The 25,220-nt window shown below is 34.3% G+C and overlaps 1 protein-coding gene across 2 annotated transcripts in view; it reads right to left on the bottom strand.

Moving 5' to 3' along the window:
* The window catches only part of STK4 (serine/threonine kinase 4), a 115,310-nt gene extending 90,090 nt beyond the window's left edge, over nucleotides 1-25,220 (bottom strand). For both annotated transcript variants that reach the window (XM_051976484.1, XM_051976485.1), the window contains exons 1-5: nucleotides 25,122-25,220; nucleotides 19,419-19,499; nucleotides 12,356-12,484; nucleotides 9,870-9,984; nucleotides 5,032-5,196 (exon numbers count right to left, since the gene is read on the bottom strand). In XM_051976484.1, coding sequence (XP_051832444.1) covers nucleotides 5,032-5,196; nucleotides 9,870-9,984; nucleotides 12,356-12,484; nucleotides 19,419-19,499; nucleotides 25,122-25,156 — 525 coding nt within the window. In that variant the 5' untranslated portion in view covers nucleotides 25,157-25,220. The remainder of the gene's footprint in view (nucleotides 1-5,031; nucleotides 5,197-9,869; nucleotides 9,985-12,355; nucleotides 12,485-19,418; nucleotides 19,500-25,121) is intronic.

Consider the following 25,220-nt stretch of genomic DNA (forward strand, 5'->3'; position numbering starts at 1 on the left):
GGAATATCTAGTAATGGTACTGCTAGGTCAAAAGGTCTGCATAAGGATGATTTTAGAGAGGTCTGGAGAGACTAACATGAACTGATGCTAAGTGAAATGAGCACGTACACAGCAATAATAATCAATTCTGATGGACATGACTTTTTCTAACAATGAGATGATGGAGGCCAGTTCCATTGATCTTGTGATGAAGAGAGCCATCAACACCCAGAGAGAGGACTGTAGGAACTGAGTGTGGACCACAACACAGCATTCTCACTCTTCTTGTTCGCTTGCATTTTGTTTTCTTACTCATTTTTTTCCCTTTTTGATTGGATTTTTATTGTGCAGCAAGATAATTGTATAAATATGGATTTAACATATATTTTAACATATATAACATATACTGGATTATTTACCATCTGGGGGAGTGGTTAGGGGAAAGAACGGGAAAATCTGGAACACTAGGTTTTGCAAGGGTCAATGTTGAAAAATTATCCATCCATATGTTTGGAAAATAAAAAGTTTTAATTGAAAAAAAAAAAAAAAAAAGGTCTGTATAATTTTATAGCCCTTTGAGCACTGTGCCCTACTGTTATCCAGAATGGCTGGATCAGTACACAACTCCATCAACAATGTAGCAATGTACCTATTTTTTCACATTTTCTCCAACAGGTCATTTTCTTTTTCTGTTATGTTAGCCAATCTGATAGATGTGAGGTTCTATCTCAGAATCTCAGAGTTAATTTGATTTGTATTTCTCTAATCAGTTGTCATTTAGAGTATTTTTTCATGTGACTATTGATAGCTTTAACTTCTTCTGAAAAATACCTGTTCATATCCTTTGATCATTTATCAACTAGGGAATGAGTTTTTAATTTCTAAATATTTTGCTTAGTTCTCTATATATGTGAAAGATGAGACCCTTTTGAAAGAAATTTGCCATATGCTCCCTCCCTGTAGTTTTCTATTTTCCTTCTAATTTTTGGATGCATTGGTCTTGTTTTTGCAAAACCTTTTCATTTCAAGTAATCAAAATGATCTATTTTTCTTCCTTAGATCCTATCTTTTGTTTGTTCATAAACTCTTTTCTTATTCATACATCAGACAAGTAAATTTTTCTATGCTTCCTAACTTATATTTATGATATGATACTTTATATATAAATCTTTTATCCATTTTTAAATTTTTTTTCTTCTTTTATTCATTTTGATCTTATTTTAATATATTTATGTGAGATGTTAGTCTATGACTAGTTTCTGCCAAAGCAGTTTCCAGTTTTTCTAGTAATTTTTATCAGATGGTGAGTTTTTACTTCCCAAACTTGGATCTTTGGGCTTATCAAAAATTAGATTACTAAAGTCATTTACTACTCTGTATTATATACAAAATCTAACCCATGACTCCCCATTCTGTTTAACTAGTACCAAATTGATCTGATGCTTTGTAGTAATAGTCTGAAATCGAGTACTAGTAAGCCAGCCACCTTCTATATTTTTCATTGATTTCCTTGATAGTTTTGAAAATTTGTTCTTCTAGGTATATTTTGATATTTTTTCTAAGTCTATCAAATAATTCTTTACTAATATGATTAATATAGCACTAAATAAATTAATTTAGGTAGCATTGCCATTTTTAACATATTGGACTAGTCTACTCATGAGCAATTATTATTTCTCCAAATGTTTAGATCTATCTTTATTTGCATGAATTAAAACTTAGAAAAACTTAAATGAACTGATATAAAATGAAATAAGCAGAACCAAAAGAACACTGAACATAGCAACAGTAACATTTTGCAATGATAAACTATGAGTAACCTCTTCTCAGCAATAGCATGATCCCAGGCAATCCAAAAGACTCATGATGGAAAATACTATCCATATCCACAGAAAGAAATGATTATGTCTAAATGCAGATAGAAAAATACTATATTCACTTTATTTTTTCATGTTTTTTTCCTTTTGCAAGCTGTAATTTTTTGCAAATTGTTTCTTTTTTCACAACATGACTAATATGGAAATAGGTTTTACATGATTGCACATGTATTAACTTTAATTGCTTAACATCTTAAGGAGGGGAGAGTGGAAAAATTTAAACTCAAAATTGTATTTAAAAATTAGTTTAAATTATCTACATGTCATTCGAAAAATAAAATAATAAATATAATAATAAAATTATATACACTTATTCATAGAAAAGTGTTTTCTAATCACGTTTGTATTAGTCCCTGTGTTTGTCTTAGCAAATATTTATATTGTCTGCAATTATATTAAATGGAATTTCTCTATTTCTTGCTGTTGGGTTTTATTGGTAGTATATAAAAATGTTTGATTTAAATGAGTTTATTTTATATCCTGCAAGTTTGCTGAAGTTGTTAACTGTTTCAATTAGTTTTTAAGTTGATTTTTAAAATATTCTCTAAGTAATCATCAAATTATCTGCAAAGCATGATAGTTTTGTTTCCTCGTTACCAAATTTTATTCCTTCAATTTCTTTTGCTTATCTTATTGCTATGACTAGTATTTCCAGAACTTCTTAACTCACTTCTGATCTTGTTGGGAAGAATTATTGGGAAATTAAGACTCCTTAATTTTAGATAGATAGTACTTTCCATTTTATGAAAGGCTTCATTTATTCCTATGCTTTCTAAAGAATGTTTTTAGTTAGAATGGCTATCATCTTTTATCAAAAGCTTTTTCTGCATCTATTAAGATAATTACATGATTTTTGTTGGGTTTGTTTTTGATATGGTCAATCATGCTAATGATTTTCCTATTATTGAGCCATCCTTGAAGTTCTAGTATAAATCTCATCTAGTCATAGTGCATGGTCTTTATGGCATACTGATATAAATATCCATATTAGTATTTTATTTTAGTTGGTTGTTCTTAGGAAAATTGATCTATAGTTTTCTTCCTATTTTTGCTCTCTCTGGTTTAGGTATCAAGACTGTATTTGTGTTATAAAAGGAATTTGGTGGGAATTTTTTTTTTAACCAATTTTTTCAAAATTTATATAGTACTGGGAATTGTTTCTCAGGTGTTTGATAAAGTTCACTTGTAAATCTATCTAGTCCTGGGGAATTTTTTTTAGAAAGTTTATTTATGGCTTGTTTAATTTCCTTTTCTAAGATGAGGTTAAGTATTTTTTTCTTTTGTTAATCTAGGCAATTTATTTTTATAAATTTTCATCTATTTCACTTAGATTGTCAATTTTACTGACATATAATTGGTCAAAATAACTTTTAATAATTAATTTAACTTTGTCGTTAGTGGTGGGCAATTTTCCTTAATTTCTTAAAATAAGATCTATGATTTTTTGAAATATGATTTTTTTTTATCATGGCTTTCAGGCAATGCAATAATTCTTAAATTATTTCTCCTCAATTTATTTTCCAAATCAGTTGTTTTTCCCAATAAGATATTTCACATTTTCCCTATTTTTTCATCCATCTGACTTTTATTTTCTTGCTTATTTGCATGTTTTTTGACGTGTTATGGAGGCAAAACTTCCATTTGTCTAGTTATAATGTTTAAGTTATAATGTCTATGTATAACGAAGAATTATTTTCTTCAGTAAACTTTTATATCTTCTTTTTCATTTGGCCAATTCTGCTTTTTAAGACATTATTTTCACAAATAAAGCTTTGTATATATTTTACTATTTGGCCAATTCTGTTTTTTAAAATGTTATTTTCTTCAATAGTTTTGTACCTCTTTTTTCCAAGTTTTTAATGGATTTTTCCATAATAGTCTTGCATTGCTCTCATTTCTTTTCTCAATTTTTCTTCTACTACTTGCATTTGATTTTAAAAATCATTTTTTAGCTCTTCTAAGAATTCTTATTGGGCTTACATCCAATTCATTCTTTTTTTCCATTTGAGGGTCAGTTTGCAGTTGTTTTGACACTATCACCCTCTTTTGAATTTGTGTCTTGATCTTCACTGTCACTATAGCAACTTTTTTTGATCAAGTTCTTCTTTCTGTTTTTAGCCTATTTTTTGACTTTGAACTTTTATGTTACACTTTTTAACCTATGTCAAATACTGGAGAAAGAGGAATTGGAAACGTATGGGAGAAGTAACTGAAAGCTCACTTCTGGAAGTTGGAGTTGGAGGAACTGTTCTTAGCTTTAGTTTTAGTTTTTTTTTTTTGATTCTATTCTTTTCAGGGCTAATTCTGGGGTTCTGAAAGTTTTTAGCGTTTCCAAGATGGTGTGATCCACGCAGAGTTGTGGTCATTGCTCATTTGGTCTATGCCCCAATCCTTATTCAGATTCAGGAAAGGTCCCTTGATCCCTTGTAGCCATAAGTGCTATTGCTCCTCAGAACCTGTGCTCCCTTGTGACAGAAAGTGCTCTTCTCTGTCCTGGAGGCATGATCCAAAAGTGGGTATAGGAAAAGGAGTTGTTCTTCATTCCATGCTATCAGAGAGGTCCCCTATTATTTCTTTCTGACCAGTCTTCCAATTCCTTACTATCTCTGGCTTGTAAGCTTCCAAAGCTGCCATCATACAGACTCTGGGGACAGCTCCCACTTCAGTGTCATAGACCTTTCTTTCTGACCTCTTAAACTGTCCTAAGCTGGAAAAACATTTCACCCCAATCTTTCATTGGCTCTGCTATTCCAGAATTCAATTAACAGCAGCATTTTTAAATTGTTTGGAGGGGAATGTTGGTTAGAGTTTGGCTATGAGCTTCTTCTACTCCATCATCTTGACTCTAATATCACAAGTCCTTTCTTATTCATTCCTGAAAGGCCCAATTCAATGGCCACCTCTTCCAAGCTTTCACTGACACCTTCTAGTTATTAACAATCATTTCCCTCAGATCTCACACAGCCCTTTCTGAAACTTTCTCACTGTAGTCCTATTTTATAGTTATTTGTATTGGTGTCTTATTCCTTACTAGACTTTAATCCGCATAAAGTCAAAGACTTTATCTAAAATCTATATCTCCTCCTATGTCAGGCAGGAATAATACTTATTAAGTGAATTGCTGTTCTACAGTTAGAGAGATAAGGGTTATCAAAACAAATAATTTTATACTCACTGTAAGTTGACCTGCTACTCCAAAATCTGCAAGCTTTGCATGTCCTTCTGTATTTAGTAAGATATTCCCAGCCTTAATATCTCGGTGTATTTTTCTCATAAAATGAAGATATTCTAGTCCTTTAAGAGTTGATTGTAATATTGTAGCTATTTCATCTTCTGTCAACTATGAAAAAAATGAGACCAAAAAATTTTAAGTTCTGTACTATAATATAGAATCAGTACATGAGGAAAAGAGAAGAAAAATGAGTTAAAGTCATTAAAATAAATATCATCCACTGTAAATTGTTCACACAGATCCATGAACTGGAAAGAACCTTAAAAATCATTTAGTCCACCTCCCATCTTTTAGAGATGAAGCTACTGAAGCCCAGAGAGATTAAATGCCTTGTCCAAGTTCAGTTAGCATTTAAAACTGGGTCCTTCCACTTCAGATCCAGGTCTTCCTATTATATTCCCATACCTTTGCAAAAACAATAATTGAGTCCCCTAAATGCCACGCAGCTATACTTTTTAAAGCTTCTTCAACTTATCCAACACCATCCTCACCCCAACTCCTGACCTACAGCAGGCACTGAAGAAAGAAGAAATGGAAATGTGTGGGAGAGATGGTTGAAAGCCCACTCCTGGGCTATATGTGGGAACATTGTGGGTATACGTGGGAACATTTCATCACTTTCCCCTCCACATTCCTAACTTCATTTTACAGCACCTTAGGCTTAAAACCAATGCTGATATTGTCAGGATACGTGGCTGCTGGCCACAGAAGCCATCTTTTTATATGTTGCCACTGCACTTTAACTATGATCAGGGAAATTTGAAACCATTCTTCTGCTCTTTAAAGGACCACCTACTACAGTAAGTCTACAGCCAAGGCAAGAAAGAAAGATGAAGTTAGGAATATTGACTGGATGATAAATATGGAAATATGTTTTAAAGAATTGCATATGTTTAATCTATATTGGATTGCTTGATGTCTAAAAAAGAAGGAAGAAAAAATTTGGAACACAAGGTTTTGCAGAGGTGAATGTGGAAAACTATGCATATATTTTGAAAAATAAAAAGCCATTATAAAAAAGTAAAAAATGTAACCGGGGAAAATATTAAATAAATAAATTTAAAAGTTAAAAAAAAAAAAAAACAAAGTAAAATGCCTTATAAAATCTTAAAGAAAAAAAAAGAATATTGGCTAGGTCCTGAATCTTCAAATTTCTATACCATAACATAGTAGGTAACTAAAAGGGTGAATTGGCCTATCATCAATATCAATGTACAGCTACATTTGAACTATCTGGAGCCTTGACATTCTTGGTCCTAGCCAAAGACTATCTCCTGGAATGGAAGAAAGCTCCATTCAGGTAGGAACCAGAAGATCCATGGAGCAGCAGTGGCCTAATGCTTAAAGCTCACCTCAGCAGTAATAGGGAACTTTCTCCTATTCATCATAGGACAAAAAGGGAGCATAAGCTTGGGGGAGAGGGTGTGTGTGAGATTTTGTTGTCATAAGCTTTTACCACTGGAGGTGGGAACACAATGTACAAGAATAAAAGGCAAATAATAAATAATTCTAATGGTAAGCAGGATTCTATGAGATGTTAAAAGAATATTAAAAATGCTCAAAAAAATCACCTATGAAGAATCTATAAGAAAATACAGCAAAAAGTTATAAAGGATAAATAAATAAATAAATAATTTGCACTGGTGAGAAAAATGTCCACACCAATAAAAGAGATCACTGCCTAGAGCTAGAAAATACTTTGGAAACTATCTAGTTCAATTCTCCATTTTAAAAATGAGAAAACTGAGGTGCAAATTAAATGATCTGTTCAAAATCATATAAGATGATAAGTAGCAGTGGGGGGATTTTAACCTAGGCCCTTTGACTCTCGAGCCTTTGATTCTTGTGTTTTTCTCACTCAAATTTTACTCTCACACAAATCATGGTACTATACTGCAATCTATTTATGCTTACCATACACCTCTCCACATATGTCCTTTATTTAGGTGATCCAATATTATGATTCTTCAGAAAATGAACTGTTTTATTCTTTGTATCCTAGGGTCTAGCAGAGTGCCAGCCACATATTAGGTATTTAATAAATGCTTGTTAACCAAATGAAGTATTAAGGTAAAGGTAACAAGGTAGATGATATTTGGGTCATTAGCAAGATACTGGAATCTAAAGTCACATCTAGGCTTCCCACTTACTATTTGCCTCTGGGTTAATTTCCTTCTCTGACCTGGTTTCTTCATCTACAACATGAATATAATGCTATTAGATAAAGAAAGCATTAACCAATGCGATATATACAGTCTGCATAAAGCATTCTGTGAATGAAGTTGTTATTATTACTATTACTGTTTAACACTGGAAGGAATCCTCAAGCTTCCTTGGTTTAATGTCAAGAAATCCAGAGGAAGGCCCCCAGCAGTTAGGTGAACATCCTAGGAGGATGCCAGAAGACACACACAAATGTCCTATAGGATGAAAGAATACAGATGTTGTAATCTGCATCACTAAAAGGAATGCCCATAATAATGGATCACAGATCACTGGAAAATTATTGATGGAGAATAGTTCTGGAAAAGGTACAGAAATGGAGTGATATGCACAACTTAAAGAAACAGTCTTCATTTTTGAGACCAGAATTTTTAAGTATTTTACTAGGAATGGCAGGATTATCATTATTTAAGGCTAGTCTTAAATTTGTACCACTCTATCCCCACATTCACCAAGGCCCCTGAGGACCAGGAGCATATATTTGTGAGAAATATGATAAGAACTCCCAGCTGTGGTTATTAAAGAGAATAAAGAGAAGTGGTTTGCACAAGAACCAAACCCATAATTTAAGTCTCATTAACTCTAAGTTCTTAATCATATGAGCTAACTGATCTAAAGTAATCAAATAATTTCTTAAATATTTATAATATATGCAAAGCCATTCATCTCAACGTTCAGAACTGTCCCGGATCTGACCAATGTGCTGCCTTTCTTGCTTATGTAATTGCATTTATTGGAAAAAATATCAGGCAAAAAAGTCCTAAGATTTGGCATTAATACTTGGTTCCACTTACTAATATGTGACACTGGAGAAGATCCCTTAATCTAAATATTACCTCATATAAATTGATCAAATATATTTGTTATTAATAGAAAACCTGGAACAAATTCTTAAAGTCAATCACTTTCTCACACTTTTGGAATGTGATTTTTAAAACTAATTAGGATATTGCCCCATCCACTGAATTTACACCTTGAATAAAAGCAAGCATTTTGCTGCTAAAAGTGCATTCAAAGAGATGGTAGTAGGATCTAGGTAATATAAAAGTTCTTTATATTTAATTCTTACCTATCTTAAATGCCACTTGGTCTGTAGAGTATTTCCTAATCTCCTCAGCTGGAAATTTTTTTTTTTTTTGGCTGAGGCAATTGGGGTTGAGTGACTTGTCAAGGGTCACACAGCTAGGAAGTGTTAAGTGTGAGGTTACATTTGAACTCAGGTCCCCCTGACTTCAGAGCTAGTGCTCTATCCGCTGCACCACCTAGTTGCCCTTTGGAAAAGATCTGTCCCACATTAGACCTTAATATAGTGTACTTATTTTCTTTGTTCTGTTTTGATTAATAGTTATTTATCAATGTCATAACACCCCAAATAGATTTCAAGTTTTATGGGGGGTAGGGGGTGTGCAATGGAAAAATCTCTCAGTCCAGGGATACATATTTGCACCCTAATTTTTCCTCATACCATCAATATAATCTAAAGCAATTGATCAAAAACAGCATTTAAGTGCTAAGTCCCTTAACCTCTGAAAAAGGAGTTGGAAGGTGACTTCTAAGGTTCCTTTCAGCTCCAGATGTGATCCTTTGCCATAAGGAAATTTATTCATCAAAACCTGGTATAGGTTTTGTACAACTTGTACAATTTTGTATAATTTTTCTTTAATAAAAAAATTTGTTAGAGTTGACATTTTTTTAACTTGGAATCCTACACAAAATGATAGTTTTTGTAGCAGTGGCAAACTAGCCATCCCCATTACACTCTGTTACATTGAAATTACACTTCACTTCTTGACTACATACTGTTTAAGTGGCAAAGAAAGCTGGTAAGAAGAAAACTAGATAAAATTTAACATTTATTATAAATAATTTATGAAGCAAATTATTTGTGAATTTATGAAGAATTAAGACTTTCCCATAACAGGAAAGTAGGAAAAACACTGGATTTGGAGGAGACCTCAGCTGAAATCCTGGCTCTCTGTTGCTCATTATATGGAGTCAACAGGACACTGGATTTGAAAGTCAAGAAGACATGAGTTCAAATACTACCTCAAAAAATTTATTAGCTGGATAATTCTGGGCAAGTTAATTAAACTCTGAGTTTTCTCATGTATAAAATGAGGGAGTTGAACTCTGTGGCTCCTAAGATCTCATCCAACTCTAAGTCTATGATCCTGTACCCTATGTGATACCCTATGTGACCTTGAACAAGGCACTTCTTTATTTTTTAAAATAAGGGGAATGGACTAGAGAAAAAAATAGGTAACTTCAAGTTATAAAAATTTCATGTTATAAAGTCCAACTCTAATATCATATCACTTTTAAAAAATCAGAAGATAAGTTCTAAGATTAATTATGTAAAGTTGGTGTGAGACATCAGAAAATATGTTGAAATAGGATAGTGTTGTGGGGATAGTCAGAGATGGAGTTAAGGAAAAAAGGCAAAGAGAAAGTAGAAAAAAAACAGCAGTCATAGGCATGCAAATCAACAAAAATTTCTGGAGAAAAGAAGTTTTTAGAAGAGCAGGAACAAAATACATTGTTATAGGAGGAAAACTTACTGTTTTATTTCGTAATCGGATGATATCAGACACAGAGCCAGCACCACAGTATTCCATTACTATCCAAAGATCCGTGTTCTTAAAATAACTGCCATAATATTTCACTACATGAGGGCTAAGAAAGTCAAAGAGAATAAATTAGCAGCTGTCTTAAAACATAACCTTTTTATCATGCTGTCAAGACATACAGAAGGCAATCACACAGCTCCAAAGCTTAGTAAATTATTCAAATTCAGGATCAGAGATATAATATTAGGTCTTAAGCTAAAAAAGAAATTTATCTCTCAGAATTTTCAGGGAGTTGTTAAGACTCTTATTCAGAGGAAATATTCAACTCTGAATACAATCATGTCTAGTTTTAATTGGTCTAAATAATGTTGCATGGTAACAGAAAAGTAGCTAACATCCAGTCTCCTAATGCAGTTATAAATGACAAGGTGTCCCTGGGCAACATGCCAGTAACAACAGAAAGAACCAGAATAAACTGTAATCAAGTCTCTTACCATTTTATTCTGGCCTACCTATGTTATAGAAATAAGGGTAGATTATCATATTAGGTGATCCTTCCCTTCCCTTCCCTAAGCTCCAATCTAATCTAAATATTTACTCAGATCATTCTATGTCCATGGAACTGTGCTCTCATAGCACTATTCACCAGACACTTATCAAAACTACCCTGAACTGTTAGTTATCTTTTCATGAGTTATCTTTTTATATGTTTTGTTTCTACAGCTAAATTGTAAGATCCTGAAAGAGAGAGGTATTGTTTTTTTATATCCTTCATTAAGTCCTGTAGTTACTTGAATACCTACTGATTACACAACTTAAATATATATTGCCCATTCAGAACAGACTCTTAGGCAACCTAATAAGTACACGGAAACCCCAACAGGCAATCTGGGAATGGATTCAATAATTTGTCTTGGGAAAGGGAGGATAGGGATGGGATTAACTTCCAAGACTTATTTGACTAAATGATATTTTTTTAAAATGTGAGTTTTATTTGGCCTTTAAGAAATAACAAGGAAAAAAATAAAACTAGTCTAATTGTTGCCTCTGTTAAATATGTGAGGAAAGGAAAACTGGACTGAAAGTCAAAAGTCATATTCCTAACTGTGTGATCCAAACAAGTTACTTAATCCCATTGAATCTCAGTTTCTTCATCTGTACAATTAAGACAATAATATGGAGCTGTTATTGTTGTGTTTTTAGTTGTGGTAATTGTGTTAACTGTGTGGGGCAGTGGATAGAATACTGGATCTGGAATCGGGAAGACATGAATTTAAATCCAGTGTCAGACATCCTCTAGCTCTGTGACTGAGCCAGTCACTTAAGCTGTTTGTCTCAGTTTCCTCTTCTGTAAAACAGGAATATTTACCATGTAATTCACTGGATTGTTGTGAAAATCAAATAATTTAGCTGTAGAAGCACTTAACATAGTACCTGATGCAGCACAGTAGATACTACATAAATATTAGCTTTATAAAATAATTATCATTTTTAGTATTATTGCACAAGCTATTATTATTAGCATCTCAGAGACTGTATTCTCATCTCTCAAATAAGAATTATAACCTTTGTCAAGCTTACCTCATAGGGCTGACAAAAAAATCAAATGCAGTAATAAATGTGAAAGTGAACTGCAGCTTTAAAATAACACAAGTTATTAGTTTCCCCAGGAAAAAATTCCTCTCCCTCAATGCTAGTGGCAAATGTACTCTAGAAGGCTAAATGGATCCAAAGGTGCAAGGTTTCAATTCCTGGAACTGGAGCTCTCCTCTCTCATAGCACCTCGGAGCCTGAAATCACCTCAGAATCAGAGACACCCCAAGAAGTTACTGCTGTGGCCTACTTAGACATGAAAAGACTAGTGGTAATGGAACTTGATGACAAGTCATCTGTTTTCTTGTGGTTGCTTGTGTGGCTGATTTCCTGCCTGCAGAATTTGACAAATCTTAGTTCCTCAAAAAAGGAAGAAGAACTTACTATTTAACAATAGAATTTAAAATAAAACAAAAACCCCAACACTTTAAGGACTGAGAAAGAGAATAAATAATGAGGGCAGTAGTGGTAAATATTTTTTTCATTTTCCTACCTAAGGTTACAAAATCCCTATAGTTAAGACCATTTTAACAAAATCCCTATAGTTAAGACCATTTTAACAATCTTTCAACTTAGCACTCAAAAATGTTTTCTCCATGGGAAATTATAGAGATCATTATCAAAAAAAGCAAGACCCATGCACACCCATGTCCTAACATTTCTACTTCTTAAATTGCTTCCTTTTCCAATGAACCAAATATTAAAACTGAATTGTGCTAGGTTGGGTACATATTAGACAATTTCAGCTATTGAGACACAGTTGGAATATTTCTGTGCAAGAGAATGTGCAATGTAGCACCACTCTATTCTCACTTCTGAAAAATATTCAGCTTTTTAAAAAAACTGATAAATTCAATAGTCAGGCCATGCTTTATGTACTTTACCTGTCACACTGTTGCATTATTGAAATTTCCTTGATAATCTCTTGAAGGTCGGACTCCACAGGAACTTGCTTAATTGCAACCACTTGGCCAGTTTCTTTATGAATAGCTTTGAAAACACTGCCATAGGACCTGCAATAAAGGGCGGAAAAAAAAAGTCAATGTGAAAAGCTCGTGTCAAAACAAGTCAGAAGACAGGAAACAACCAATCACTAAAGGATAAAAACCACCAACCATTTCTGATTTTATACTCCAGAGTATCCAATACACATATGATGTTGATCACCCTCAAAATACTGTGTGATAGCTAGAATGCTAAAAGGAAAATTTTTATTAAAAAGATCTGTCATAGAGCTAATGTTTAACCAAGTCATATGCCTAGATAATGAAAATAAATTATGTAAATGTAAAATTAAGAGATGACTTGTTCAAGCTTTGTCATTTCCCCCAGGACTGGCAAATCCATGTGCAATAATATTTTAAATGTCCCTCAAGGAAATGCAAATTCAAACAACTCTGAGATGCCATCTCACACCTATGAGACTGACTAAAATGACAGGAAAAAATGATAGATATTGGAGGGGACATGGGAAAACTGGGACACTAATGCTCTGGAGTTGTGAATGCAGGTGGAATTGTGAGAAGATCCAACAATTCTGGAGAGCAATTCAGAACTATGCCCAAAGGACTATAAAACTGTTTATACTCTTTGATCCAGCAGCAGTGCCACTACTGGGTCTTTATTACAAAGAAATCAAAAAAGAGAGAAAAAGACCCGTATGTGCAAAAATGTTTGTAGCAGCTTTTTTGTGGTGGCAAAGAATTGGAAAATGAGTAAATGCCCATCAATTGGGGAATAGCTGAATAAGTGATGGTATATAAAAGTAATGAACAAGATGATTTTTTAAAAGCCTGGAAAGGAGAAGCTAGGTGGCACAGTAAATAAAGCACCAGTCTTGAAGTCAGGAGGACCTGAGTTCAAAGTTAATCTCAGACACATAATATGTCCTGGCTGTGTAACTCTAGACAAGTCACTAAACCCTAACTGCCTCAGGAAAAAAAAAAGAAAAGAAAAGAAAAGAAAAAAGAAAAGAAAAACCTGGAAAGATTTACACGAACTAAAGTTGAGCAAAAGAAGCAGAAACAGGAATACAATGTGTACAATGACAGCAAGACTGCAATAATAAACTATGAAAGACTTGTTTCTTCTCAGCTGTTCAGTGATCCAAGACAATCCCAATAAACTTTGGGCACATCTGCAGTCATAGAAAGAATGTAAATCAACACATGCCATAGTCCCTTTTTGTTTCTTTTTCTTGTTTGTTTTTTTCTCTCATGGTTTTTCCCTTTTGTTTTGACTTTTCTCTCCCAAAAATAATTCATAAAGAAATGTGTATATTTAAAAAAAATTAAGGTACATGTATAACCAGGAAAAAACAATTAAAAAAAAATGTCCCTCAAATCATACACCCTTGTTATGCAAATTTAGACTCAGAGGAGAAAGAACCTTAGAGGTGTGTGATCTAGACCAATCCTCATTTAGGGGAAGAAGTCCCTCCATAATATCCCAGTCAAGTAGTTCTCCAGCTTCAGTGCTAGAATAATGCTAGACAAGCAAAATGTGAAAAGAGCTTGCCTAGGCTTAGGAAATGCAAACTCTTCAGTGTGTATTCCTTTAAGAACTTAAGTGTTTAAACCATCTTACTCATAAGTAGATTACATCTCAATGAAAGCTAGAAGAGGAAATAACATGCATTTTCATTTTAGGGCCTTTTTTCCAAGAGTTTAATAATTAGCCTTTGGCAAAAAAAATAAACAAAAATCCCAACTAAATTCCATATTATTCATGGGCAAAGCAGTTAAATGCAATAGGAGAAGAAGAGACAGATAAGGACTACTTTAGTGAGAAAGTAACACCTGTAACTTTGCAAACAGAGCAACACAGTTTTATAGTTCAAAGAACATCTTTTCATGTTGACAGTAAGAATCCTATGCTATCAAAGATGGCAGGTCCTCAGAGGTCTTCCTATATCATATCCTTCTACAAGTGATTCACCCAGCCTCTGCATGAAGGTTTCAGATGAGGAGAACTTACTCTTCCTCAAGACAGAGTATAACATAACTGGACAACTTCAATTATTAGGAAGCTTTTCTTTAGGTGAAGTCAAAATCTACTGGCCTGGAAATGACATGTAATGATATTAGTCTGACCCTCCTTCTATGTATCTCTCTTTTAATATCTCAAGCCCACAAACATTAAAAGAGCTCATTTATTTTGAACAGTTGCACCTCTTTCAAAAACTTTTACAGAAGAAAATGATGTGGTATGGTAGAAAAAGATTGTTGGACTTCAGTTCAGCAGACTAGTGTCTAAATCCCAGCAAGTCACTTTATTTCCATGAATATCAGTTTCCTTATCTATAAAGTGGGAATAATAGGACATTACATACTTTACGTAGTTTTTCCTAGGAAAGGGCATCACAAATCTTTTTTTATAAAGCTTTTTATTTTCAAAACATATGCACAGATAGTTTGACAACACTGATCCTTGCATAGCCTTGTGTTTCAGATTTTCTCCTCCTTCCCCCCCACCTGTTCCCCTAAATAGCAAGCAATCCAATATATGTTAAACATGTTAAATATATGTTAAATCCAATATGTATAAACATATTTATATAATTCTCTTGTTGCCACAAACATTTTTGCACATGTGGGTCCCTTTCCCTTCTTTAGTATCTCTTTGGGATATAAGTCCAGTAGAAACACGACTGGCTCAAAAGGCAGGCAATTTGATAACTTTTTGAGCATAGTTCTAAACTGCTCTCCAGAATGGCAGGATCTGTTCACAATTCCACCAACAATGTATCAGTATCCCAACTTTCCAACATCCCCTTCAACATTCGTCCTTATCTTTTCCTGTTGATGAGGTTCAGTGCAGGGCAAAGAGTTGTGGGAATCCCTTTCGGTCAGCGCAGGTCCTTCATAATAGAATTTATGAACTTGAAAAGTTAGACTAGCAAAAAGAAGTTTATTGTCAGCCCTGAGAAGTCAGTCTTTGCTAGGAGGCTGACTTCCTCAGAGATAAAATTCCTAGCAGAGAAATCCCCACAAAGAGAGATAAAAGTTCCTAGTAGAGAAATCTCCTAGCAAAGAAATTCCGAGAGAGATAAAAGTTCCTAGTAGAAAAATCTCCTAGCAGAGAAATCTTGGCAGAAGGATAAATAAGGGTGTTAACACTGAGAAGAGGGAGTCTCTTTGCAGTGGGCAGGGAGTCCTCATAGGCAGTTAAGTCAAGAAGAGATCCCTTGGCCTGGCATGATTCCTGCTTTTGGTCCTCTGCCAAGTCCTGACAGAGAAGTAGGTGAGAGAGATAAAGAGGGATTAACTCTGAAAAAAGAATGTCTTCTCAGTGGGCAAGGGGTCCTTGCAAGCAGCCATGCCAAAAAGAGAGGTTCCTTGGCATGGCATGTTCCTGCTTTGGGCTACACTGTCATCTTAGCCAATCTGAGAGGTGTGTAGCGTTACCTCAGAGTTGTCTTAATTTGCATTTCTCTAATCAATAGTGATTTAGAGAACCTAATTCTCTAGGTTCTAGATGAATTAGATGATTAGAATAGAGAATAATTTATATGATTAGAAAGTTTTAATTTCTTCATCTTAAATTTGTCTTTGAAAATGGTCATATCCTTTGACCATTTATCAATTGGAGAATGGCTTGAATTCTTATAAATTTGAGTCAATTCTCTATATATTTTAGAAATGAGGTCTTTATCAGAACCCTTAAATGTAAAAATGATTTCCCAATTTATTGCTTCCCTTCTGCTCTTATTTGGATTAGTTTTGTTTGTACAAAAAATTTTTAACTTAATATAATCAAAATGATCTATCTGGTGTTCAATTTGAGTTCCAGTTCTTCTTTGGATACAAATTCCTTCCTTCTCCATAGATCTTAGTAAACTTACCTCTCAGAAAACTATCCAATATTCTTCTAATTTGCTTATAATAGCACTCTTTTATATTTAAATCATGAACCCATTTAGATTTTATCTCGATATGTGGTGTTAGATGTGGGTTGAGTCCTAATTTCTTCCATACTAGTTTCCAATTTTCCCAGCTGTTTCTGTCAAATACTGAGTTCTTATTCCAAAAGCTGGGGTCTTTGGGTTTATCAAACACTAGATTGCTATAGTTATTGACTATTTTGTCCTGTGATCCTAACCTATACCATTGATTGACTACTCTATTTCTTAGCCAGTACCAAACGGTTTTGATGACCACTACTTTATAATATAGTTTTAGTCTTGGCACAACTCAGCCACCTTTGTTTGCTTTTTTTTTTTCAATAACTCCTTTGAAATTCTTGACCTTTTGTTCTTCCAGATGAATTTTGTTACTATTTTTTCTAGATCTGTAAAATAATTTCTTGGGAGTTTAATTGATATGGCACTAAATAAGTAGATTAATTTAGATAGTATTGTCGTTTTTATTATATTCACTCAGCCTATCTATGAGCACTTGGTATTTTTCCAACTGATTAGATCTGACTTTATTTGTATGGAAAGTGTTTTGTAGTTGTGTTCACATAGTTCCTGACTTTCCCTTGGCAGATAGATTCCCAAAGGGCATCATAAATCTTAAAGCACTATAAAACTCTGAACTAAGAGTAGAAGAATTACAAATTATGATAATTAAGTTTGGTTCCAAATCCATGTTTGCCGAACACAGAAAGATAGGTGAATAATATTTAAAAAGAAGAAAGCTCTTTCAACTTTGAGAAATTTTGCCAACTCACATCATCAATTCAATAAAGTTATTTGCAAAAGGCAGGGAACAAAGAAACATTATCCCCTTAGCTTTCAAGTAATTAGCTTTAGCCTAGAAAGACTGAGTATGATTAAATGTAGTTGTTTCACAAAAATTAGCTAACAAAAAGTATGAAAGATGCGGGAGGAAATGCTTGACCATGAGAATATAAGGCATCGTTAAAATAAAGGGTTTGGAAGAATTGATTTCTAAGGGACATTTCAGCTTTTTATATTTATATCTATGGACTTGAGTCAGAGGAACTGAGTCAGTTCAGGCCCTTCATCTTAAGGAAGAAAGTTAGAGCTTCTTCCATCCTGAAGCTCTTTTAAACTTTAACCTTCTCAAACAACAAAACTGCTATAATCTTCAAGATCTAACACCAATTCTTCCCAGAAGGATTTGCATGTAATGAGACTGGAGACAATCAGTTAGTTTATATACATATATATATAGTTCATTCATTTTCTAAGCAAGTCACATATATGAGGGTGGCTCTAGTTTGGAGTGGAATTCCTAAGCAAGTCTATCTTTAACATTTTCCTCAATTTTGCTTGTCCAAATGCAACTGCCAATAACAGAAATCTCTGCATTAGCTGAAGTTTGACCAATGGAAGAAAACTTTGGTTCTTCATTTAAAGAGTAATCAGATTATGGCAAGGACAGAAAGAGCTCAAGTTCTCTATTTTCTCCAGGACAGCTTTCATTGAAATTTGAAAGTCTTCATTTTAATTCATTTCATGGATAATTCCTGGCACATTCTTCTTTTGTTATCACTTTTTTTTTTGAGGGAGATGTGGTATTTTCCAATCCTAGGTTTTCCAATCCTCTATTGCCAAACAACCTCACTAGATCTGATAAGTCTTCTTCCATATTATAACCTCTTTGTTTTAAATATGACCTATGTTTGAGAATGCTTCAGTCAATCCCCTTTAAAAGAAACAAACACATTGCACTTATTTTGTACTGGGCATTGTAACCATGGCTGCCTTTTATGTGTCCTTTACAGTTACAAGGTACTTTCCCTAATTTATCTCGTGTTCTTCATTATCAGTGCAGGTTAGGTTTTGCAAGGATTTTCATCTTCCTCATTACCTGGGCAGAGTAGTTAGTTGAAGTATTATTATACCTTTGACTACAGCCTATGAGGTAGATAATATAACTTCTTCTTTACAGGAAAGAAAACGGAGACTCACAGAGGTTAGAAGTTTCCTGTCTCCAAATCCCGTGCTCTTTCAACTGTACTCTGCTGTGTTCTTATTATACACATGCAGTCACTGCATCAGGCCCAATCACTAAAGTTAACTCCTTCTACAAGCACTACTTAATGAACATCATGTTTGAGACACTGAAAAGGACAAGATGTCAAGCAGAAGTTAGGAGCGGTAACCAAGACCCTGGATACAAAGTTCTCTTTTCATACTTCTGCCATCCCCAGGCAATGATATTCTTCCAGCCATAAGGGTGCTCCCTTTTTAGCATTGTGATTGGGTACTGTTTTTTAATTTTTTGTTCTGCTTCATCTTCAAGAAGCAGCCATTCTTCAACTTCTGACAAGAGGCTTCTTGGAGTTTTTTATAAGAGGACAGGTGCTCCATCAAGAGTAAACAGAAAGAAACCCAGGACTCGCTTTACCATTACAATAGAGGTGGGCCCATCATTTTCAATTAAGTCTGATCAATCCCCAAGAATCATATAATGAACATGTTTATGACAAAGGGTTGATTTTAAAGAGAACATGGCAATCAGCTCACATTTCTGAAACTTGATGATTTATAATGCATTTTCCTTACAACAACCTTGTGAGATTGATTTTATCAAAATTATCTCCATTTTGCAGAGAAAGACATAGATAGATGGAGTGCCTGCCCACATTCCCACAGCTAATAAATGTGGAATCCAAGTCCTGAACCCTAAATTCATGGATTTCCATTTCTTATGTTGCATCTTACAATATTTTAAAATTTAACCTATTGGTTTTCTCACAAATCACAATGAACTTCAGAGGGTTATTAACTAAGTACAATTACATTTTATATAGATGCAGAAAGAGATCTGTGAATGTTAAAGTGGAAGTAAACAAATGACCAAGAGCACCTTGGTACTCTTTATTATGTCTCAGCCTTATATTCCATGAGAACAGAAGGGCCCCTATCTAGAATGAAAGCTCACCTCATCAAAATGTATCACATGTTTTTGCAAATCCTTACTTTACTCTATGCCACATGATACATGATACTGATGAGCTAGATTGCATACTCACCCCTCTCCAAGTTTCTCCAATACATCAAACACTTCTTCTGGCTGCTTAGTCAAACTATCTTCATCCAATTTTTTCAGCTGCCTGGAAAGCAGAAATATAAAAGTACATTAAAAAGCTGTTTGGCTTCACCATGAAGTATGCTGTTTAGTTAACAATGTTTCATAGTCACTGGGCTTGCCTGTGGCTAAGGGAAGATCAATTGTGAAGTAAAATACAGTCTCTAGCTTTTTGAATGTGAAGGTTCTTTCCAAGGATTAGAGAAGAGTGTTCCTATACATAAGCATCTGTTATTGTAAAATAGGAGCTTTGTCTAAAAAGCATAAATCTTAGGACAACAGATGCTACATTAACAGCATAATTTATATAGCACATTAAAGTTCACAAAGCAGTTTGTCATAATTTTATGAGGTGTGTATGGGGTAGAAAAATCACTATTCTCATTTTCTAGGTGGAGAAACTGAAAAAAAAAAAAGTTAAGAAACTTGCATCTAACTAGTAAGTATTGCCAGGATTTAAACCCAAGTCTTCTGCTGCTAAGTCCAGATCTCTTCATCATATATCATGCTGTTATATAAGCTTAAAAAGAAAAAAAGTGTACCTTTCAGTACTCACTAATCTTAATGGCTCAGCTCAAGTATCACCTCTTCTATGTAGTCTTCTCTGACACCCTTCTAAGTGGATATGATCCCTTCTTCCTCCAAGTTTTTATAGCACTTTGTTTATAATAGTCTAGTCTGTATCATAGTTGTCCTCTTCTCTCATAGATTATAAGTTCTTTGTTGGGAAGGACACAATCAAATAGAAGTTCTGGATATGCAGTCAGAAGACTTAATTCCTACCCTCAGTTCTGCCACGAGTGCACCATGTTACTTTCAGAAAATCTCCTCTGTTCCTCAAGCTGTTCCATCTATTAAATGAAAGGATTGTGTAAAATGACCTCTAAGGCTCCTTTTAGCTTCATATCATCTATGGCCATGATTTTTATTCATCTTTTTCTCTCAATAAAGCCATATACATAAGAGGAATTAAACAAATGTGTTTAAATGAATTAACATATACATTTAGCTATCATCAGCAAGGAAAATATCCTGACAGCTCAGAGTTTAAAGTCTGTTCAAAACAAATTCTCTAAATGTATAGATATTTGAAAATTTTCTGCTGGTTTGTTTCTCAATCATAACTACCTGAGTATAAATTATAAATGTAAAAAAAAAATTTTCATGAGCCTGTTCAAAATTAAAAATCCAAAGAATTCCATCTTCTGTTTTCTTGATATTTTCATGCCAAGAGAAAGGAATATTTAAAAGTAGATTTAAATGATGTAAGTCAGGGGAATATTTCTTTTGTGTACATCAGGTCTTCTACACAATGGCTTCCTGAAACTAATGAAGCACAACAAAGAAAAGTAAGCTCCGGAAGTGGTGAAATATGGAAGTAGTTACAATGAAGATTTTTTTTTCTAAAAGAAAAGGTTTAAACTGGTTGAAAGGCTGCTACTGGTTCTAACAAGAAAAGAAGGGAAAAAGAAAAAAAGAGATAAATTCCTAGAGAACTACATGGGGAAAAAACAGAAGATGTGAGGAAGGTAGGGAGGGGAGAATCTGAAAGTGTCAAATATATCTACTAAGATGACAAGCCAGAAATACACAAAGATTTTATTCAAAAAAATGGTAAATGGTATTTTGCAAATGATTGAAAAGTCATGGAATCCTGCTACAGACTATAGCAGATCAAAAGGACTTCAACACATAAAATATATTAGAGCTAGAAAAGGCCTTAAAATTTGTTTGTTTGTTTGTTTTTCTGTGCTTAGCAATCTGGTGAGGCCTAGAAAGATGCTTCAGAATAAGATTTGTCTCATAGGCTTTCCAAGAAAATAAATTACACTGAAATACAGTTATCAAAAATGAAAACAAAATAAAAAAAAATTAAATTTGTGGACTCCAGATTAAGAAATCCTATCTTTGAACAGAACTTTAGCCCTGGAAAGAGACTTTCAGAGAATAGAATTTTATTAGACAAGTAATCTTAGAATTCAAAATGTTTGCAATGAAAAAGATTTTATAGAATTCAATTCCTTCATTTTATAGATGAGAAATGAAACCCTGAGAAGGAGTATGACTTGCCAATGGTAGCACAGCTCACTAAGAGTGGAACTAGGACTAGAATTCACACTTTCTGACTCATATTCCCAGTTTTGTTTCCAGCACTTTATACTGTCTTAGCACTTCACACTGGCTTACCATTTCATACCGTCTTTCCCAACAATTCCTAAACTAGAACTTTAAAAACAGAAGAGAGATACCACAGTGACCTTTAAAACCAAAAAGCCCTAAAGAATAATTTCCACTGACATCACAAAAACTCCCAAGGTTCAATCATGAAACTTCTCAGGAACCTGTATGATATATGTAATATTTATGAAATGTGAAATTACAATGAACATATCCCCATACTCTAAACACTTCTTATCAGCAACGATTAGTAGATTTATTTTAAAGTTCTGCACAAACAATGGACAATACTTCATAGATCAAGTATAATTAGTTTTGTATAAACAGCTTACACAAAGGAAGATGAAACAAATTCTCCTTTGAAAGTCTGACTGACTTTGTGGTTTACAAAAAAAGGAAAATTCTTTATTTCAACTGATAGATACCACTGCACAACAAAGGAAGCTGACATTACTGTGGTAGAAACAGCTGCAGGTCTCTGATAATATTCTCACAGACAAATTGTATTGGATCGCTTAGATGCGATGCTCCTAAAACTCTAAAGCATTTTGTGTTAGGAAGTATTTGAAAACAGTTTGTGCTGAAATAATAGACAACTGATTATAAGAAATAAAAACTATGAAAAATTCAGAGAACTATAAGAAGACTTAGAAGAACTGATATAGAGTGAAGTATAGCACACAATAAGGAATGCAATATACACAAAGACTGAAGCAATACACATACATAGAAAAATGAAACTGAATCCAGTGTAATCATAAGGATCAAGATTTGCCCCAGAGAAGAATTGAGAAGATGCATCTCCCTCTTTTCCTCACAGAGGAGGAATATTGCATATACTATTAAATACAAGTAGTATGACAACTGGCTTTGTTGAACTGCTTTTTTGTTTGTTGTTCTTTGTTATAAAAGGCAGTTTGGAAGATAGGGATAGATTCTGAATTGGTGGTAAAGAAGAAACAAAACATATCAATAATAATAAGATATTGATTTCATCTATATTTTGCCCAAATTTTCAGACTGAAATTTTTATACTTGGGTATTACAGAATCATCAATAAAAATTTCAAACAAAAAGGGCCTTAATAATTCAATTTAATACTGCTTCTCACCCACAATTGTCTATGGCAAAATACTACAACTTTACATGTCCTATGTATCTGCTCATCATCATCTGGATTACCTTCAACTTTGATTCTCCTGTGATAGTGAAGCTTGTTGATATGAGTACCTTTATAACACCAGTAGCAGAATTTTAGCATTAAAGAGCTGTACTTTTGTGACAGAGTGGTGCAAATTCTCTTTTGATTCAATCTGATATTTTCTTCCTACTCAATTCTAAGTTCATCTCACTATCCATTTATAATGCCTGTCCAAATTTATACATAAAGATCAACTATCACAATGAACTTCAGATTCCACCAAATATTACTTGGTTCCAATATAACGTGGTGTTTTGTTTTGTTTTGTTTTTTTCCAGCTCCTTTTGCTTACGCATCTACAAATCTTTGGTGGAAAAAACACACCAAAACAATTAATGACTATGGATTTCAATGAGAAAGCCTCATAGCATTCTGGAGCTCAATGTAATTAGAAGAATGTCATGTACAAATATAAGTAGTATCTGGACAACCTTGTTACTAATAGGAAATCCTCCTTCTATTTGGGTTATATGTAAGTCAGTTTCTATGATACTGTGAACCGTTTACAAGAACATGTGTTTTATTTGTTTCTTGAGGTTGATTCTTAATGAATCAATGAAATGAGCTCCCTAATAGTGACAATCAGAGAATCTTGCATGATTTTAACATTTGTGTAACATTTCAGTATTGTGTGGAAATTGCTGGAGTAAAGCCATTAGGAATGCATTTTTTTCTACCAATTTGTAAAAATTTATAAACACAGTAGGATCTTATTTTTAACAATGACAATTTTATGACAATGATCATGAAGAACAATGACAACGAACAATGAAGATGTGACCTGTTGTGAAAATTTCTCATTGAAGGTCTACCTTTTATCTGTCCATCATCACATTTTTATCCTTGAACATGCTGACAGTGGCTGATATTGTAATCACTTTTTTGTTGTTTTGAAAATACTTTTTTTTCTATTCTTTTGGAAACAAATAAACAGACTACATACTATATTGTGATATTCAAAGGAAGGTCTTAGCACCACCGGAAACCAAGCTATCAATCCTTTAAACTAGCCTTTGCCAGATCTTGTTGGCCAATGGTTCTCTTTTACCTAAGTGTTCTTTGCCAACATGGACAAAGTACAGACACATGCTATCCAAAGAATCCTGAACATAGCATCAACAGTATCTTATGGACAAGCTCTTAGTTTACAGTTAGTATCTGTGAGAAAAAATTACTTTTAACAAATGACTTCTTTAAGCAAAATAAAGGTGACCTTGCTTTGTCATTTTACAAATTACAATTTTAAGCAAAATTAGAATATTTTTATTTATCCCTCATACATGTACGAGTATCTAACTCATGAAGGCAAACAACATTACTGTTTGAGTATACTCTATTTGAGATCTAAAATTTCACAACTAGAAGGAACCTTAGAACACATATAAAGAAGGATCTTTAGAAATGACAGAATTGTGAGTTTAAAATTGCAGAGACCACTTTCCCTTCTGTGCATCTCTGTCCCCAATGTGGTAGAAGATAGAGCTTTAAAAACCTATGAGAATAAAATAAAAAATGTTTGTGGGTCATTTCATGGTTCACATCTGAAAGATAACTGTAATTATATGATTTCTCTTAAGATGGAGTGGCAATGTCTATATAGACCACCTAAATGTTTACTACCACCTTTCTCACTCCCCCAGTATTGGACAGGGAACCCAGCAAAGACATAAGAAAGATTAACTCTTTAAACAGACTCGTCCTACTCGTCCTTGCTCTCATATAAAGTGTCCTCTTTTCACTTTTCACCATATACACAGATCCCCAATCTCACTTATAGATCTGGACACAGCATTTCCTCACACACAAACACAGCCTCTTCCCACTCACACACACCCCCCCCCTCCGTCTCACATATACACACCCAGCCTGTCACTGACATACACACAGCTTCTCTCCCTCTAACACACATGCACTGTCCCTTCCCCTCTCATACACATGCAGGCACACACCCCTGCCCTCATTCACACACAACCTCCTCCTTACAAGCACAAGTAGTCTCCCCGCACACACACATCCTCCCTCCTCCCCTCCACATATATGTGCCTATACGCACTCATCCCCTCTTACAAATATGCATGCAGTCTCGTCTTCTCCCACACATCCTCTCCTTACCCACATACAAGCGTGTCCCCCTTACACTTCCAGACATCCTCCTCCCCCCTCACACATCCTCACTTCTCACTCAAGCTTACAAACACACACACACACACTCTTTTCTTTCTCTCTCCTCTGCACCACCCGCCTCCAGCCCCGGGCTGGGTTCCTCACCGGCGCGGCGGGTTCCTCAGTTGCACCGTCTCCATAGCGCGGATGCCGGCAGCATAAACCTGCTACTGCCCCATCCCCAGCCGGTCCCTCCGACACTTC

Source organism: Antechinus flavipes, chromosome 2 (assembly GCF_016432865.1).
Source record: "Antechinus flavipes isolate AdamAnt ecotype Samford, QLD, Australia chromosome 2, AdamAnt_v2, whole genome shotgun sequence".
Taxonomy (NCBI): domain Eukaryota; kingdom Metazoa; phylum Chordata; class Mammalia; order Dasyuromorphia; family Dasyuridae; genus Antechinus; species Antechinus flavipes.